Here is a 19118-nt window from a genome sequence, read left to right on the forward strand (position 1 = left end):
CCCCCAAACGGAAGTGATGTCAGCACATGCGCAGTGACGACGAGGAGGCCGTCGGAAAGTAAGGGCCGGCCTGTGTGCGAGCTGGTTTCCGGAAGTGGTGCTGTGGCAGCATGCTCGAGGAGCTGGGTTTAATCGGGACCATAGGCGAAGATGACGAGGTGCCAGGGGATCCTGAGTCTGACTCCGGGGACGAGGAAGAGGAGGTATGAGCCGATCGGGGTTGGGGGCGCGGCGGCGTGCAGATTTCCATGATTGCTTCCCTTCTCCGTGATTCCTCGGGCCCCTGCCCCTAGCTCCTCAGCATCCTCCTGCCAGGCCGGCAAGTGTCCCTGGAAGGGGACCCCAAGATCTTCCTCAGTTTGGTCGCCACTCGCTTTTCCTCACCTCTGCGCCTGTGCCGGTAACGCGCCGCGTTGTCTTGGCGAACTTAGTACCCATTCACTGGTGTTGAATCCGGGCTCTATGTAATAGATCATAGAGATCCAGGGGCCAAGCCAGTCGTGGTTCCTCATCAGGGGTTCGTTCATTAAGCCAGTATTTACTGACGTGGAGGCCATGGGACACCCGGGTGGAGGTGTCTGTAGGCTACACCTAGTGTTCAGCGTTCGGGACACAGCAGTGAACAAGATGGGCAAGGACACCACTCTTCTGAAGCTTATGCTGGGTGGGAGGGTTACAGACATTAAGCAGTGTGGCAGTTAAAAGAGGAACAGTGTCATGAAAAAGGGGCTCACCCTACAAAGATCCAGCCCAGGTGTTTGCCCCACTGTGGCCTCATCTGCCTACAGACACCTCCACCTGGGTGTCCCATGGCCTCCACGAATTCAGCTTCACCAAAGTTGAACTCGGGTCTCCCTCACCTTCCCAACCTGCTCCATCTCAAGCCAGAAACCTAAGCATCATCCTTGACAGCTGCTTCCTTCTCACTCCCCTCCAGTTTCGTTCAGGCTAGCTCAGCTCTTTTAACTTCTCCCCCTTTTCCTAGCTCACCCTAGCCCAGGCCACTGCCACCTTGTGCCTGGAGACCCAGCATCCTAAGGTACCTACCTGGTCTCCAGCCTTTCTCTTGCCCGCCGCCCGCCCCCCCCCATTCACTACTTAGCAGCAGCTAGAATGATCTTTTCATTTCTTGAATGGAAAACTATTATTAAAAAGGACTGGAGCAAATATGGCAAATGATAATGCCGAAGTTAAAATATGAAGTTCTGTACAGCTAGAAATGATATGTAATCGTTATTAATAATGAACTTTAGGGTGAGAGTTCTTACGAGTTCTTACGAGATTGTTTAACTCAAGTGAGGAAAAAAAGGTCAGTTTCTAGTTCTCAGAAGCCGTAATTCAGTCAGTCTTCCTTTCCAGTTTTTAGATGTTTGGGTTTTTGTCATTGGTTTCTAACTTAATTGAATTGCTGCAAGAGAAAAAAGTCTGTATGATACTGATTCTTTGAAACTTTTTGAAGATTTGCTTAAAGGCCTCTTGTGTGATCAGTTTTTGCACCTATTCCATGTTTGTTCAGAATGCGCACTCTCTAGCGGTTGATGCGTTGTCTATAATGTTCACAGGAACGAAGCTTGTTGATTGTGCTCTTCAGATTTTCTGCAGACACTTATTTTTTGTCTGCTTAATCTGTCAGTTACTGAGAGAGCCATGTTCAGATCTCCCATGACAATTGTAGATTCCTGTTCCGGGTTGTTTCAGCCCTGTAGTCATCCTGCTTCTCCCTCTTCTCAGGGGCCCATCGTGCTGGGCAGAAAGCAGAAAGCCTTGCAGAAGAACCGGAGCACTGATTTCAACCCTGACTTCGTTTTCACTGAGAAGGAGGGGGCATATGATGGCAGCTGGGCCATGGCCGATGTCATGAGCCAGCTCAAGAAGAAGGTGAGAACGGACAGTGATTGGCAGTTCCAGGCCGTGGGCTATTGAGGTTGGACAGTAGGTTTTGGGGTCTAACCTCACTGCCTTTTGCCATCTGCTTACATTCAGCAAATGCTGGAACTCTTGGAAATATGTGGTGTAGTTCTGATGGGGTGGGGAGAAGAGTCACAAAAACCCCCAGTCTTGATTAAAACCAAAGTGTAAAATGTTGCAACATAGATTTATTACAGAGTAATTACAAACACATGAATTGATCTACAGATGATATTTTATTTTATTTTATTTTATTTTTTTAAAGATTTTATTTATTTGACAGAGAGAGACACAGCGAGAGAGGGAACACAAGCAGGGGGAATGGGAGAGGGAGAAGCAGGCTTCCCGCAGAGCAGGGACCCCGATGCGGGGCTCGATCCCAGGACCCCGGGATCATGATCTGAGCCGAAGGCAGCCGCTTAACGACTGAGCCACCCAGGCGGCCCCTACAGATGATATTTTAAAGTATCAGAAATATCTTATTTCCTTCATTAGAAGATGTCCATGACGGCTTTTCCTGGAGGAGGGCATGGTGAACTCAGATTAACTTCCGTATATATATTAAGGGAGACCATTCCTGATATTATACGCATTAAAATGTGAAAAAAACGTTTCAGAGGAAATCTGGTAATACTGGTCTACTGGTTTAGGAATACCAAATATTACATATAAATTGCTTGACTTAGAAAAGAAGTGGGCATAGCTATGTTAAAATGGTCTCTTTTTGTAGGTGTTCTCTCCTTGTTTTGAATACTAGAGAGAAACCTTTGTTACATTAGTTTGTAACAAAGAACAATCTAGCATGCACCCTTGTAGTAGTGTTTTGATCTGCCCCACAGATGCTGTCATTCTGTCACTTGCCAGGTGATCTCACTGTTTAGGGTCCCTGGTTCCCACATAGCATAGCCAAAGCTGCCACAATGTCACCGTCATCTGCTTATTTGTCAAGATCCCATGTTTTCCTTTGAATCCAGTGAGCGAGCTAGAAGGTGCATCAGCGACATTTTCCATTCCATGGGCCTCAAAGAGAAATGCTGCCAGCACAGAGCTATTTACACCAGACTCTCTTGGTGTTCTGATTAAAATCAACTAGCATTGCCTTTTCATGGTTACCTGGACAGGATTTCTTTGTGATTTTTTTTTTTTCCTTTTCAGTACTTTTTCAGAGAATGCCAGAGAAATTTTCCTTTTTCAAAATAATTATGAAATGTTTGTTTCCCTGTTCCATGTTTTGATGAAAGTTCACTCCAGGTTCACTTAACAAATTTTACATTTGTTCCCAGGTCCGGGTATATAGGCCCCATGTAATTAAAGACTTGGTCTTATAAAGCTTGCAGTCCAGCAGGGTAAAAGATAAGTAAACAAATAATTACAAATACAAAAACAAATAGTTAATTGTAGTTGTGGCAAATGCCGTGGCAGTTCAGGGTGCTTTGAGCATAGGTAAAGGAGGCCTGCCATTACTTACCCTTTCTAAAAGTTTCAGCAGAATTTGCTTTGATTTCAGCCTTTAATTGCTAGGCTAAATTCTGTCTGATTGGCATGGGGAAGCATTTTTCTAAGTAGCATTCAGCTATAAATGTGACATCTCTTGGTAATTCTGTTCTTCTTAATAGTAAACACCTTCCAAAATGTGGATGTTCTTCTTGGTTTCAGGTAAAGATTTTTCACACTTGACTATTTATTTGTTTTGTTGTTGTTGTGAATAATCTGCAGATTGATTAATCTATCCAAGGACAGACGAGCCTCTTCTATATTAACATTGGAGACCCAACCCTCAGAGAAACCTTGCTTTGTCTCTTTCCCATATATATGCTTCTTATTCATCTTATTTTTATCTGCAGAGGGCAGCTACTACATTAGATGAGAAGATTGAGAAAGTTCGCAAGAAAAGGAAAGCAGAGGTGAGAAAGCAAAGCAGGTACTTCTCTGTGGAAAGCCCTGAGCTTTGCCCTCCACACGACCCCACCATTTTTCTTTAAGCCTGAATTGGAGTGCGGGGGTGCAGACAGGCTTCTCTGTGTGTCTGTTGTTAATAATCACTGAGAGTCCGCAGAGCATTCTGCCCAGGCTGGAGAGCATGGTATTGCTCTTCAGAGGTTCTAGATTTCCTGAAGTTTGTAGTTGCCTTGCTTTACTATAATATTTTTTCCAGGATAAAGAAGCTAAGTCTGGGAAGTCAGAGAAGGAGAAAGAAGCAAAGGAGGGCTCTGAACCAGAGGAGCAGGAAGACCCTGAAGGGAAAGATGAGGAAGGCCCAGAAGATGAAGACTCAGAGACCGATTACTCGTCAGCTGATGAGAACATCCTCACCAAAGCAGGTGGGCGTTACAGAGACGCTGTCGGAAACGGGGACAGGAAATTGGAACGAGTCCACCTTTCCTTTGTAGGACTTCCTGTGTTCTTCTACACAGTCACATTTAAGATCTCCATGTTGAACTCCTAGCTTCTCTTTTTTCTTGGGGTTTTGTTAGGGTTGTTGTACTTTGCTGGCAGACCATACCCTTTCCCTCCTCCCCAGCCCCACACAGCTGCTGGCACCTCTAAGACTCAGATTTATTTGGGGTGATAGGTCCCCCACATCCCACCTCAGATGGGCCCAGCCGCGTGGTGGGTGCTTCATAAATATTTCTTGCAGAAATGAGTGCTCGAGCATGATAATAGAGTGCAGTGGTTGAGAGCCTGGTCTCTGGAACTTGCCAAGCTTGCTGCACGTGTCCTCACTGTCAAACGAAGCTAATGAGAGTAGCCCCCTCAGGCTGTTGTGTGGATTCAGTGAGGTAGCTACAGAAAGCACTTAGGACAGCGGCTAGCAGATTATAAATGCTTAGTAAGTACGAGCCCTGATGGTCAGCTCTGTTTTTCTCCACAGATACACTCAAAGTAAAGGAGCGGAAGAAGAAGAAGGGACAAGTGAGCATGAGCATGGAAAAGAGCATGCAGCTTATTTTTGCAACCTGACAGGACTTTAAGGCCAGTTAGTTTCCTTGGGCCCATTTTGCTGAATTCTCATTCTGTCTTTTGATTTCCTGGTGTAGGAAACAGGAGGATTTTTTGAAGATGCATCTCAGTATGATGAAAACCTCTCATTCCAGGACATGAACCTTTCCCGCCCTCTTCTGAAGGTAGTTGCTTCTTTTGGCAATCATGGAATTATTGCAATCACCCCTTAACTAGGCTCCCTGCCCTAAACTGGGCTCTTTGCCTCCCTAAATTCTGTTGTCCACACAGCTGCCAGAGAACGCTCTTAAAAAGTTCCATCTTGGCCTATTAAGCCTTGCCCTTTCTGGTCTCTGGTGATGTCTCCTAGCACTCATTCTGCTCTGGCCACCTTGGCCTCCTCCCTGGCCCTCAAACAGGTTAGGCGTTTTCTTCCTCAGGGCCTTTGCACTTACTGTTCCCTCTGCCTGGAAAGTTTTTCCAGTAATCTGGTTGGGGTGCTCCTCACCTCTTTCAGGGTTCTACTCAGTATCTTCTGCTCAGTGAGACTTTCCCTGACCCTATTATAAATCGTACTCGTTCCCAGCCCCCTTGAATGCTGTGGTTTTCTCCATATGGCATGTGATGGCTTTTGGTCTTTTTCCCTACCAGACTGTAAGATTGCCAAGGGCAGGGTCTTTATTTCTTTGGTTTACTGCTGTATCTCAGTGCCTAGAACAGATCTCCCACATAGTCGGCACTCGATGAATGTTTGTAGAATGAATGACTGGGAGGGACTGAAGGAGTCACCACCTGTGTGGAAACCTGCCTTGTTTGTTTCATGCTGAGACTCCTCCTCCCCATCCTGTCTGACCCCATCTTTTCTCTTCAGGCCATTACAGCCATGGGCTTCAAGCAGCCCACCCCAATCCAGAAGGCATGCATACCTGTGGGTCTGTTGGGGAAGGATATCTGTGCCTGTGCAGCCACTGGGACAGGTATAAAGGATAGTGACTTGGGGGGTGGGGAGAGGAGGAGGCAGGAGGAGGATGTTCAACCTACAGCAGGGGTCTAGGTTGATTTACCCAAGGGCCACTTGGCTAAATATGCAAATACAAATTGTAATGCAATAACACTATATATTCTTGCTTATTAATTTCCCTTAAATCTCAACATATATTTTCCTATTTCTTTAAGTACTCTTCACTTTTTTTTTTCTTAAAGATTTTATTCATTTATTTGACAGAGACACAGCGAGAGAGGGAACACAAGCAAGGGGAGTGGGAGAGGGAGAAGCAGGCTTCCCGCAGAGCAGGGAGCCCGATGCGGGGCTCGATCCCAGGACCCTGGGATCATGACCTGAGCTGAAGGCAGACACTTAACGACTGAGCCACCCAGGTGCCCCAAGTACTCTTCACTTTTTAAAAATGGTTGTATCGTATTCTGTTATATAGCTGTTTCTGCTCTATAATTAACTGCACTAATATATAACATTGTAATGAACATTTTTTACTCCTATGATTGGGGATTATGTATAAATAAAGGTGACCTTCATGAGACCCCCTGAAATCTGTAACCTGTAACTATTCCTATTAGGGTGTCTCTGTGATCATGATCTCTTGTTGCTGCCATAATAAAAGATTTTTTTTTAATTTAAGAGGGGCCGGGGGAGAGGGAAAGGGAGAGGGTGAATCCTTAAGCAGACTCCCTGCTGAGAGCGGAGCCCAGTGCAAGGCTTTATCCCACGACCCTGAGATTATGACCTGATCTGAAATCAAGAGTCAGACGCCCAACCAACTGAGCCATCCAGGTGCTGCAATAGGAGTAAAGATTTTATGAAACAGACTTTCATCATGGTGTTCTGTATCAATAAATTATAGAGTAGAAGTAGTCACATGACAGAATATTATGCAACCATTTCAAAGTAAAGAGTATTTAAAGAAACAGGAAATATGGTTTTTTTGTTTTTGTTTTTAAGTGATCTCTACGCCCAGCATGGGGCTCAAACTCATAACCCCAAGATCAAGAGCTGCATGCTCTACCAACTGAGCCAGCCAGGTGTCCCTGTTATGCTTTTTTTGAAAGGGGATTACTGAACAGAATATATAGTGTTATTGCATTAAATTTTTAATTTTTATATTTCTGTCCATTAAGAAAAATGTTGGTAATCTAGATACCATTAGGTTAATGTTTATCTCTGGTTGGCTGAACTGTGGGTGATTTTTATTATTTTCATATTTTTTTGTACTTCTCAGATTTTTTACATTGGCCTGTGAAAAAAAGCTTTATGAAAAAAAAGTTGCTTCATTTCCCCTTGAGCATGTATGTAGGTCTTCTGGGCTCAGGTGAAAACCTGAACCTTGAAGGGACTGAAGCTCCTCTCACCGGTTCCTGCTGCCTTCTCCAGGTAAAACTGCTGCTTTCGCCCTGCCTGTCTTGGAACGTCTGATCTACAAACCCCGCCAGGCTCCTGTCACGCGCGTGCTCGTGCTGGTTCCCACCCGAGAACTGGGCATCCAGGTGCACTCCGTCACCAAGCAGCTGGCTCAGTTCTGCAACATCACCACCTGCCTGGCCGTGGGTGAGTGTCTGGCGGCCCCTGAGAGACTGTGAAGTGGTGGAGGGTGGGTGTGCCCCACCATCTGAGGATGACAAGTACCAGGAAAGCCTTCCTGTGATTAAACCCACTTGAAAAACCAGATGAGGTGTTTTCAGAGTAGAGAGCTGGGGGGAAGGGAGAGGGTTTCACTGAGATTTAACGAGCCTTAAAAAATGAAACTTCAAAATTCAGGGCAAAAAAATTTTCTTGGGACTGAACAAATTTAGGATGTAATTTTTGCCTTGTATGACTAGAGAATCAAATATTTGGGGCAGAATTTTTCTGATGATATTCTATGGTACTGTTCTCCAACCTTCATGTAACCCTCTCTGTGCAGTGGGAAGGCAAAGGGGATGGAGAAATCGTTCGCTTTGACAGCTGCTTCTGTCAGTCCCTGGGTGTTTGAATCCTTCGGTTCTGAAGTGCCCTCATGTCATCATCTTTTTTCACACGTAACATAGTTGTAATGAACTAATCTGTCTCCCCCAATGTCTTGTAAAATCCACATAGGCGGGGCCTTTGTCAGTCTTGTTCTCTGCTGTTTCCCCGGCATCTGGCATGGGATGTGGCAGGTGGCAGGGCCCAGTCCAGACTGTTGAACAATTGACTGACTTGGCCACTTGGCGGGGCTCTTCTCTGCAGGAGGCTTGGATGTGAAGTCTCAGGAAGCAGCTCTGAGGGCAGCGCCCGACATCCTCATCGCCACCCCAGGCCGGCTCATCGATCATCTCCACAACTGCCCTTCCTTCCACCTGAGCAGTATTGAGGTGCTCATCCTGGATGAGGCTGACAGGTACACCTGAAATGGTGGGGCCCCAAGTGCTCCGGGGTCCTGGGGGCCACACCCCAGAAGAGAACCTGCCTCTGCATTAGTCTTCATGGATCTTGCCATGGCCATGTGTGCGATGACAGTTCAGCTGCTCACATCTGGACATCTGTTCATCATTAGTCTGGATTATCCTGCTTTTTTTCTCTCTCTGTGATGTGATGGTTAAGAGGGAGGGTAGATCAAATTCTGACTCTGCCATTTCCTAACTGAGATTTGGAAATATTATTTAGATTCTTTGTTTGTTTAAGCTTTTTAAAATTTTTAAGTAATCCCTATACTCAACATGGGACTCGAACTCATAACCCTGACATCAAGAGTAGCATGCTCCACCAGCTGAGCCAGGCAGGCGCCCCTTTTACTTAGATTCTAAAGCAAATCTCTTCTTGTTTGTGAGGGATAAGAATTACACCCCCCTTCATGGTGTGGAGGATTCCAGGAGTAATACAGGTAGAGTGGCAGTGCACGGTGAGGACTCAACAAACAGCCTCTATTACTGTGGTAGGGGACTCCCTCCCTCCCTCTTCTCTCATATGGGTCCCATCTGTTCCCCTCTTTCCTTCATGACCGAACAGAATGAACCTCAGTGAACTGGACTCATGATCAGAGTGGGGGCAGGGGAAGGAGGCCACAAGCCCAAAGCCCATTCAGATTTACTCTCCAATTGAAGCATCTCCAAACTAAAGAAGTCCTGAGCCGAGCTTCGGACCCCATACTCCCCTCCCTCCCTTTCCCATCTCCGTGCATGGCAGCTCTGTCCTCCCAGTGGTTCAGGCCAGAATTGTTTGCATCGCTCTTGTGTCTTCATCTCCCACCCACAAAGCATCCATTGGGAAGTCCTATCAGCACAGCCCCACGTAGGGGCTTCTGCGCTTTCTGTCCCCTCAGCTTGGAATGACCTGTACCTTCCTCAGGTTTCTGCTCCAGTTGTCACTTATCCGAAGGGCCTTTGCTGGCCACTGTCTACAGCAGTTCCTGCTTTCCACTCTCTGAGGTGCTATGCCTCTCCAACCTCCTACATTGTCACCTGAATGCCTGTGTGGTGGTTGTGACCCTTCTCTCCTCTGGAACATATTTATGAGGGGCTGGCTTTGTGCTGCTTGCTGCTCTGTGCCCAGGGTTGCATCTAGTATCCAGCAGATGCTCAGTAAGTGTTCGTTGAATAACTGATTGATTTCCCCAGAGCAAATGAACCATTCTTGAGTCATGAGGGAGGTAAAGGAGATCTTTCTGAGCAAAGGGAATGTGATCTGATTGAGGTTTTAAAGGGGAAGGGAACTGTCTTCTTAAAAAATGTTAAAGTCCCAGAAGACCAAGAAAGGCTGTGGATGTTTCCTATTAAGGAGATCCAAGGACCATGACAAGTAAATGCGGTACATGATGCTCACCTGGAGCCTGAGCTGGGGAAGACATACTGTGAAGGATTGAGCCAGCTGAACAAATTGGAGTCAGAGTAATCCTCTGATTAATATTATCTACAAAGACAAAAAGGTTCCTTTACAGTGAAGAGAACTGGCCGATACCACCTCAGTCATGTGATCAAACTCACGTCAGTGGTACTGGAACAAACGGATGGTCTGTGTCTCCTGATGGAGAGGGAAGTACACAGCCGCACCCCCTGCACGTTCTCGCCTCCATGAGTTACTGAATCCAGTCACTGGGAAATGAGCAAAGACAATGTAAAAAAGCTTGAGGAGACTTCTGTAGATTAAGGGAGACTGAAGAAACATGACAACCAATGCAACATAGGAACTTCGGTTTCCTGGATTAAAAAAATAAAAAGATAGCTATAAAATGACATTTTGGGGACAATTAGGGATATTTGAACTTGGACTGTACTTCAGGTATTATTCAAACACTTAAATGTTTGGGGTGTGATAATGACATGATGGTTATATAGGAGAAGGTCTTTTCTTAGGCAGTGTGTGCTGGGATAGTTAGGGGTAAGGTGTTGTGATGTCTGCCACTTATTTATATATAGTTCAGAAAAAAAAAAAAAAGATAAAGCGAATGTGGCCAAATGCTAGTTCTTGATGAATCTTGGTGAAAGGGTAAACTAACAATATTAATACGTAAGTAAATAAACGAGCCTGAAACGTAACCAGTTAACATCAGAACATCAGCTTGTCTGATGTTTTCTGTCCATCATTGTGACAGATGTGAGCTCAGTCCATTTCTCTTGATTCCTTCTCACTGCTCATCAGGATGCTGGACGAGTACTTCGAGGAACAGATGAAGGAGATCATCCGGATGTGTTCCCACCATCGCCAGACCATGCTCTTCTCAGCCACCATGACAGACGAGGTGGGCCACAGGAATTCTGCTTGGTGGGGTGAATGCAGAGGACCTCCACCCCCATCCCCACCCCCTACCCCCCGCCTCCTGGCAGACGAGTGAGCATCCCTGTGTTTGTGCTGGGCAGGTAAAAGATCTGGCTTCTGTTTCCTTGAAGAATCCTGTCCGAATATTTGTAAACAGCAACACGGATGTGGCCCCCTTCCTGCGGCAGGAGTTCATCCGGATCCGGCCGAATCGGGAAGGGGACCGGGAAGCCATCGTGGCAGGTGAAAGCCCAGGGAGGGACTGGGCAGGGGGGTGCTGGACTCCCTTGGCCCTGTGGGTGGCACACTCAAGCGACTGGGTGTTGCCTGGCACTTCCTCTGACGGGCTCCCCTGACCTGTTGCGTGGTACTGCCATTAATGTGCTCTGCCACTTTGGCCTTGGGTCCTTCCCCCTTTCTTCTGTCACCTCACCTCCCTCCCACTGTCCAGTCCTCCTTAGGTCCTGCTGAACGCCCAGCCACTTCCCCCAAAACTGCCCCTCTGGCCCTTGGTTCAAGCTGCTGCCTCTCTTGCCTGAATTGTTGCAGTGGCCTTGGACTAGGCTCCTACTCCCACTCTTGTCCCTTGGCGACCATTCTCCACACTGCAGATCATTTAAAATGATCATTTACAAACGAACATTCACTCATGTTACCTCCCTATTTACAACCGTCGGGTGTCTCCCATTGCTTTCAGTCCACAGTCCACCCTCCCTAGGGAGTCCTGTACAGCCCTCTGGGACCTGGCCCCTGCCTGCCTGGAGTCCTCAGCCTGGGTGCCCAGCCATACTCTCCTGCTTCCGTTCTCTCAAACACACCAAGCTTGTCCTGCCTTGGGGCCTTCACGTTTGCTTCTTCCTCTGCCTGGAATCTTCCCCCAAATCTTGTGAACGAGCCTGCCCTGTCGTTCAGCCTAACATCACCTCTCTAGAGAGGCCAGCCCTAAAGCTGCCTCTCCATCTTCCCTTCCCTCTCTCACAGCATTTGTCACCCTTGGGAATTGGGAATTGGCTTCTCTGTGTCCTGGACTGGGAGCCTCACGAGGCAGGGACCTTGCCTGTCTCCCCCAGTGCCAGCCACATCAGCTCCTTCACAGGTGCGGAGGGAGTCTGTCGGAGGTGGCTTCCAGCTCAGTCTTCTCTCCCCACCAGCTCTGCTGACAAGAACCTTCACTGACCATGTGATGCTGTTCACCCAGACCAAGAAGCAGGCCCACCGCATGCACATCCTCCTGGGGCTCCTGGGGCTGCAGGTGGGCGAGCTCCACGGCAACCTGTCACAGACACAGCGGCTGGAGGCGCTCCGGTAAAGTTCAGGGGGCCGAGGCTCCCTCCCATCCTTCAGAGAGGGCTCTCCTCATGGAGAGAGAGAGAATACCACCCGGAGGTTATGTTAGAGCGATTGCAGGGGATACACACGGCACCGTCCCCCAGTGTAAAGATTTTAGTCCAGCTGCTGTAAGGTTATGTCTTAGGTACATTGAGAATTCCTCATAGTCTCGCAGAAGCTGACACTGATGCCCTAGGGCTTGAGTGTTGGAGCTGCTGAGTGGGGCCACGGCAGGAAATTCTGACTTGGGAAGACACAGCACGTGTCCTGTTCTCTATAGCTTTTCCAGAGCAGTGGGCATACCTGGGTCTGTTAGAACGAGATTTGAAATCAAAGCCAGCCACCATTTCCTGAGCATGTACTTTGCCACGTCCTGTGTTTTCCATGTGTTTTTGTTTGTTTAATTCTTGTAGAATGAAGTCATGCTCATAGGCCAGGAGGGACCCTTTAGAATTCTTCACCTGTCTGCATTTATCATAGGCAGCTGCAAGGTATTTTTTTAAAAAAAAGGCTGCTTTGAATGCTGAGACATTTGCATTTGCTACTTCCTACAGTCTAGCTCTGTGGTTCCTGAACTTCCGTATTTGTAGGAGTTGGGGCTTAAGGTGGTATAAACCAAACTATGTTTGTTCTATGTTACAGGATGTTTAAGGTGTCATGTGAGTATCAGATGGTCTGACGTTTAGGATCTCAATTAGATTATCACTGTGACAATCTGTACTCTGCTGCTTGAATCCAAAAGGATTTGTGTTCTCTCTGCTGGCTCAGCCTCCTGTGGAGCATTTTTGGGGTTGAGTATCCAGGTGAACATCTGTTTGTGGCTATTTCTAGGCGCTTTAAGGATGAACAGATCGACATCCTTGTGGCCACAGATGTGGCAGCCCGTGGACTTGACATCGAGGGGGTTAAAACGGTGAGCAGCCTCTGTCTTCCTTGAACTTTTGCTGGGAGTCTTTTTGCCTCCTTGTGTTCTGTCTCTCTCCAACTCCCAGGTCTGACTTTGACCTTCCAGGTAATTAACTTCACAATGCCCAACACCATCAAGCATTACGTCCACCGGGTGGGGCGAACAGCGCGGGCTGGCAGGGCTGGGCGCTCGGTGTCTCTGGTGGGAGAAGAGGAGCGGAAGATGCTGAAGGAGATCGTAAAAGCCGCCAAGGCCCCCGTGAAGGCCCGGATACTTCCCCAAGGTGGGCAGGCACCAGTGTAGCAGCTCAGGGCGGTTGGGGTGGGCAGGGTGGGTCCTGGATCAGACTCTGTGGGACAGAGCCAAGAGCAGAGGGTAATAGGTGAGAGTAGTCAGGAGCTGGATTGGAACTCCAGGCCTGCCACTTCCTTGCTGAGTGACCCTGGGCCGGTCTCCCCTTGCCCCTCTGTGTCTCTCTTTCTGTGAAAGGAAATGATGACAGACTTACACCTCGAGTGCCCCACTCATAGGTTATTTTCCAGCCTTTGGGAAGAGAAGGCTTCTTCTTAGGGCAAAAGCCCTATTAATCACCACCCCCCTTCCTTTTGGTGGGGGAAAGAGGTCAGCACTTACTTGTTTTTAGATGTCTTTCGTTCATTTCTTTCTCATCTGCAGGGTCACATTCTTTGTTTTTTAAATTTATAAAAATAATATATATATATTCAGTATTAGAAATTAGTAAATAAAAGCCAAAATGTAATTGCTTGTGGAAGAGCTCACCACTGTTAGCATTTAGGCACATATCCTTTGAGACCTTTATTCCATTTATACATGTCTTTTTTCTTTCATTTTTTTCATTTTCACTTAACTCATTCCATCAGCTAGCAATTATTGAGTACTACCAAGTGCCGGGTGCTGTTTATTCTATCCTAGGTATTAGGGATATAGCAGGAAACAAAACATCTGATACTCTGGTAGGAAGAAGACAATAAATAATAAGAGTAGATGTGATCCAGAATGTCAGGAGGAGAGATGCTGCTTTCGAAAGCTGTTTAGGAAAGGCCTCTGAACAGATGGCATTTGAGCTGAGTCCTAGATAAGAATGAGGTAACCATGAGCAGTCTGCAGACAGTGTGCCAAGCAGAGAAAACCAGGGCAAAGCCTCTGAGGCAGGAGCGGACGCGTTGTGTGAGTCAGTGAAGGAAGAGCCAGAGAGGGCCCAGGGCACGGTGAGCAAGGGTAGAGATAGAAGCTCTGAGAGGTAGGCAGGGGCCACATGTAGGAGTTTGAAATTTATTCCAAGCGCAGCAGGCTCTTTGGGGGTGGGATGAGGAGGGGGTGTGTTGTGAAGCGGAGAAGTCACCCATAAAAAACCCCAATTTTCTGTTGTCACTAAATACACATCTTTCTTATTTTCATCAGTTACACAGTATTTATCCTTACTTAAAAATTTTTGTTGGGGCGCCTGGGTGGCTCAGACGGTTAAGCGTCTGCCTTCGGCTCAGGTCATGATCCCAGGGTCCTGGGATCGAGTCCCGCATCGGGCTCCCTGCTCCTTGGGAGCCTGCTTCTCCCTCTGCCTCTCTCTCTCTGTCTCTCATGAATAAATAAAGAAAAAATCTTTAAAAAAAAAAAAAAAAAAAAAAAAAAAAAAAAAAATTTTTGTTGTTCTCTTCCCTTGAGATGTCATCCTCAAATTCCGGGACAAGATTGAGAAGATGGAGAAGGACGTGTATGCAGTTCTGCAGCTAGAGGCCGAGGAGAAGGAGCTGCAGCATTCAGAAGCTCAGGTAGGGCTGCACCGAGACTGGGGGGGGGGGGGGGGGGCTGCAGGGCGGGGCGGGGAGCGGGCCACGGCGGTCCCTGCCAGTCCTGCCCTGCCAAAACCCGGTGTCAGCCAGACAGGTGCTGTCCTGCAGCTGCCGTGTGACGTCTTAACAGTTGGCGCTGTCGTGGCAGCCACCCTTGTGCTGTCTCCACAGATCAACACGGCAAAGCGGCTCCTGGAGAAGGGGAAGGAGGCACCGAACCACGAGCCTGAGAGAAGCTGGTTCCAGACCAAGGAAGAGAGGAAGAAGGAGAAAAGTATGTTGGAGAGGTCCCTCAAAAAGCTGGGTCTGAGTTCTCCTAGAACTCAGCACGGCCACTGCTAGGCCTGTTCCCAGAAGAACTGAGAACAGGGACTCAGAGGCACACTGTATGCCCGTGTCCAGTGGCCAAGGGGTAGAAGCGACCTGTGTGTGTCAGCAGATGGACAGTCACAGAAGATGTGGTATGCACGTCCCATAGAGTATGGTTTAGCCATAATGAAGTGGATACACACTGCAAGGGTGAACTAAGTGAAATGATCCAGATGCAAAAGGACAAATAGATATGATCCTCCTTATATGAGGTAAATCCATAGATGCAGAAAGTCGAACAGAGATTCCCAGGGGTTGTGGGGAGGGTGTTATGAACGGTTACAGAGCTTCTGTTTGGGGATGATGAAAAAGTTACAGAAACAGGTCACGGTGATGGTTGTGCAATCCTGTGCACATAATTAATGCCACTGAGTTGTGTACTTTAAGAATGGGTAAGGGGTTCCTGGGTGGTGCAGTCAGGTTAAGTGTCCAACTTTCAGTTTCAGCTCAGGTCGTGAGATCGAGCCCCGCATCGGGCTCTGCAGTCAGCACGGAGTCTACTTAAGACTATCTCTCCCTCTCCCTCTGCCCCTCTCCCCGCTCTCTCTCTCTCTCTCAAATAAATAAACATTAAAAAAAAAATGGGTAAAATGGCAAATTTTTTTTTTTTTTTTAAATGGCAAATTTTATGTTGTATCTGTTTTGCCACAATTTAAAAAAAAAAAGTAGGTCAGGAATATTTATAAGTATTCCCTGCCCTCCCCACCCCCCTTTTTATCACACAAATTCACATTTTTCTACACCTTGTTTTTTCCAGTTAATTTTATAGCTTAGATTTTATACAGGCACATACATAGCTGCCTTTTTTTTTTTTTAATGGCTGCATAGTCTTCCATCATGTGAATAGATTATAATTTATTTAATTACTCCCCTGTTGAGGGACATTGAAGTTGTTTGTAATCTTTTGCTATTCCAGCCATGTAGTGAATTAACTGTATAAGTGCCCTTTCACAATTAAGCACGTGCATTTAATTTGCAGGATAAATCCCCGAAAGTGAAATTATAGGCCAGAGGATATGTGCATTTATTATTTTGTTAGGGATTGCAAAATTACCCTCCAAAGAGGTTGTACCAGCAATTTAAGAAATACTGCCTATATCTGATGGGACAAAAAGGGTGCATGCATGTTAAATTTCTGTGTTAAACATAGTTATAACTATATGGCGGGAAGGTCTGGGAGTATAAGTGAACCAAATCACCTTTCATAACACGATGTAGATAACGAATGTCTCAAGTGGATTAATGGAGAAATAGTGGAACAAGCATGTTAGTGAGATGGAGAGGTAACCACCAGCAGAGGATGTGAGTTGCTGCTTCTCATTTTGAACTCTTATGTAACCAATTTAAAATATGTGTACTTCTTTTAAAAAAAGACGTTAAACAGTACCTGAAATCTCGTACTCTCTCCTCATCCTAGTTGCCAAGGCTCTGCAGGAGTTTGACTTGGCCTTAAGGGGAAAGAAGAAGAGGAAGAAGTTTATGAAGGATGCCGAGAAAAAGGGGGAGATGACAGTAAGTGGTTGGGTCCCTGCCCAGTGGCATGGGTCAGCAGTTCTGGTCTGTTCCGTACTCACATCATCCTTTCTAGGCAGAGGAAAGGTCCCAGTTTGAAATCCTGAAGGCACAGATGTTTGCTGAGCGCCTGGCCAAGAGGAACCGCAGAGCCAAGAGGGCCCGAGCAATGCCTGAGGAGGAGCCAGCAAGAGGCCCTGGTAGGCAGATGGGGAGCCCATAGGAGCTGGTAGGAAGGTTCTCCCTGAAACTTGTGCTTCTGGTCAGGGAGAAAATTGGAGGGTTAATAAGAGCCCATATTTTTTGAGTAATGTGTGTACCAGTGTGTACAGTTATTTTTGGGTTCCCAAGTGGTGAAGTGACCCCATGGTTAGTGGGGAGAGCTAGGATCTGAACCCAGACCTTTCTGACTCGAGCCTAAGTCCTTACAAACTGCTCCTTGGAGGAGCAGGTCAGGGTAAAAAGAAGTGAAGTCAGTCTTCAGCCCATTTCACATTTCAGTGGTTCTTTTCACTTTGGGACTCTGCAATCATCCTTTGGAGTGGTTCGTCACACCTGCCACTTCTGAATTCCTCATCCCTTTTCTGCTGGGATCCGATGTCTTGTTGCCATGTCAGTAAATCATCTGGCCAGACCATCCACTGAACTTGGAACCATTACCCTGAACTTAAGGATAGGATTTAGAAGCTTGAGCCAAAGAGGACATATCTAACCCATGCTTTCTGTGCACAGCCAAGAAACAAAAGCAGGTGAAGAAATCTGTATTTGATGAAGAGCTTACCAACACAAGCAAGAAGGCCCTGAAACAGTATCGAGCTGGGTAGGGTTTTAAGTCATCATGGGGCTCTTTGTATTTTGATCAAAGCTATATACCTTCTTCCTCCTTCTGTACTCCCCAATTCCCATATACTTGTAGCTTTATAATATATAATTTTAAGGGTTCCTGTCTGACACCCCCCCCCCCCATCCCCAGCTAAGCCCATCTCTGGTGAGAACAGGAGGAAAGTGTTAAGGCCCTCCTGCCTTGGAGGTGAGAATTTCTGGTTCAGAAATAGACCTTTCTCTCAGGAGAGCTAGAAAGGCAAAGCATCATGGTTTGCTCTTAGGAATGTGTTACCCCCCACCCCCACCCCCAGATCAGTATCCCTTGGGCTGGGGTTGGGTTGGGGATAGACAGAACTTCCAGTCTTTTTTTAAAGCTGGGCCCTGACTTCCACAATCCCGTATTATCAGGTGGAAAGACCAGGCTTAGAACCTCAGGCCCTGAAAACGGTGCGTCAGTGATGCTGCTGTTTCATGTGGGAGCTGGGTGGGGGCGGCGGTGAGACATTGTCTGTCTGTCGGGCTTCATTTCAGTGTCTCATCTTCTCACTCGCAGCCCCTCCTTTGAAGAGAGGAAACAGTTGGGCTTGCCCCACCAGAGACGAGGAGGAAACTTTAAGTCTAAATCCAGGTAATGTTTGCCCTTTTGGAGGGCCAGAGGTTGTGCCTGTTGGGGATTGGACCTTTCATGGGAAAGCTCCTCCTTCCTCTTTCTGGCTTTGGGAGTTGGTCTTTACTCTGCGGATTTTCTTCCTAGGTACAAGAGGAGGAAGTAGCCATGTTGGCCTGAAGTTCATGGGGCAGCCCTTAGATCCCTTCCTTGTGGGAAATCATCCTGGCTTGGTCTCTTCTCTCCATTTGTAAAAAAAATTTTTTTAAATGTCAAGTCTGTATCATTTGTACATTAAAAAAAGAATGTAAGGTTGGGGGGGGTGTTGGTATGTGGAGTTATTTCCTAAGCATCCCTGTGAGTCAGCCAAGGCTCTTCTTGTTGATTAACTTTCAAATAAAGAAGATACCAAATGGGGGGTGCCTGGCTGGCTCAGAGAAGTGTACGACTCTTGATCTTGGGGTTGTGAGTTTGAGCCCCGTGTAGGGTGTAGAAAAAACCAACAACAAATGGAAGTATATTTTGGGAGGGAGAATAAACTAATCTGAATTGTATATTTTATTCTTCTGTTCATCCCTCAATAGCATAGTCTACCCCATCTACTTCCAATGCATCTTGATGCTTGTAGAAGAGCTAGATGTGGAGGAAGTTCTTCCTAGAAGTTCTCTTGATGTCTGTCTGTCCTAGAACTAAAAGCTGTCATCCACTGAGCATCAGCCATGTACCAGACATTCTGTGTACTGAGTACTGTCTCATTAAATTCACTACACTCTGTGGGAGAGGTAGTCATCCCCCTTTTGCACATAAAGAAACAGAGTGTTCGGGGAAAATGGAGTAATTTTCCAAAGTTACACTGGGAGTTCAGGTTTTTGAAACCAGGGTCTACCTGAACCCATACTGACTGTGCTATGGAAGTGCTACTGGAAGCTCAAAGGGGACACAAGGAATCCCAGATAAATTTGCTCCTTGTTGCAAAAAACAGCTTTTACCCTGTAGAGTGTGGTTCTCATCCTTTCTGAATCATAGGTTCCTTTGACAACTAGATGAAAGATAGGAGATACCCCTTGAGAAAATTGTTATGGTTGTAGTCTGTCCTATATAATTTCAAGTACATACACCACCCCCACCAGCTCAAAAATTGTAATAGTTACCCAGTGGCACATACCCTTGACATTAAAAGAATGT

At 46.7% G+C, this 19118-nt stretch overlaps 1 protein-coding gene across 1 annotated transcript; it reads left to right on the forward strand.

Annotated features, from left to right (window-relative positions):
• Positions 1-26: 26 nt before the first annotated feature.
• On the forward strand, positions 27-18487 carry DDX27 (DEAD-box helicase 27). The gene is made up of 21 exons (XM_036121000.2): positions 27-203; positions 1732-1878; positions 3753-3812; positions 4064-4229; positions 4781-4821; positions 4947-5033; positions 5720-5825; positions 7235-7408; positions 8069-8219; positions 10457-10556; positions 10675-10816; positions 11725-11878; positions 12734-12815; positions 12915-13092; positions 14493-14599; positions 14792-14894; positions 16407-16501; positions 16578-16701; positions 17234-17321; positions 17880-17954; positions 18081-18487. The coding sequence occupies exons 1-21, from the start codon at positions 111-113 to the stop codon at positions 18097-18099; spliced, it is 2292 nt and encodes a 763-aa protein (XP_035976893.2). The 5' UTR covers positions 27-110; the 3' UTR covers positions 18100-18487.
• The last annotated feature ends 631 nt before the right edge of the window (positions 18488-19118 follow it).

The sequence above is a fragment of the Halichoerus grypus genome, chromosome 10 (assembly GCF_964656455.1).
Source record: "Halichoerus grypus chromosome 10, mHalGry1.hap1.1, whole genome shotgun sequence".
Taxonomy (NCBI): Eukaryota; Metazoa; Chordata; class Mammalia; order Carnivora; family Phocidae; genus Halichoerus; species Halichoerus grypus.

Excerpts from the sequence above, each read along its gene's own strand:
- DDX27 (XM_036121000.2), top strand. The coding sequence starts at position 111 with ATGCTCGAGGAGCTGGGTTTAATCGGGACCATAGGCGAAGATGACGAG. Across the intron at positions 10,817-11,724 it reads CCGGGAAGCCATCGTGGCAG|CTCTGCTGACAAGAACCTTC; the intron begins GTGAAAGCCCAG and ends TCTCCCCACCAG. Across the intron at positions 14,600-14,791 it reads TGCAGCATTCAGAAGCTCAG|ATCAACACGGCAAAGCGGCT; the intron begins GTAGGGCTGCAC and ends CTGTCTCCACAG.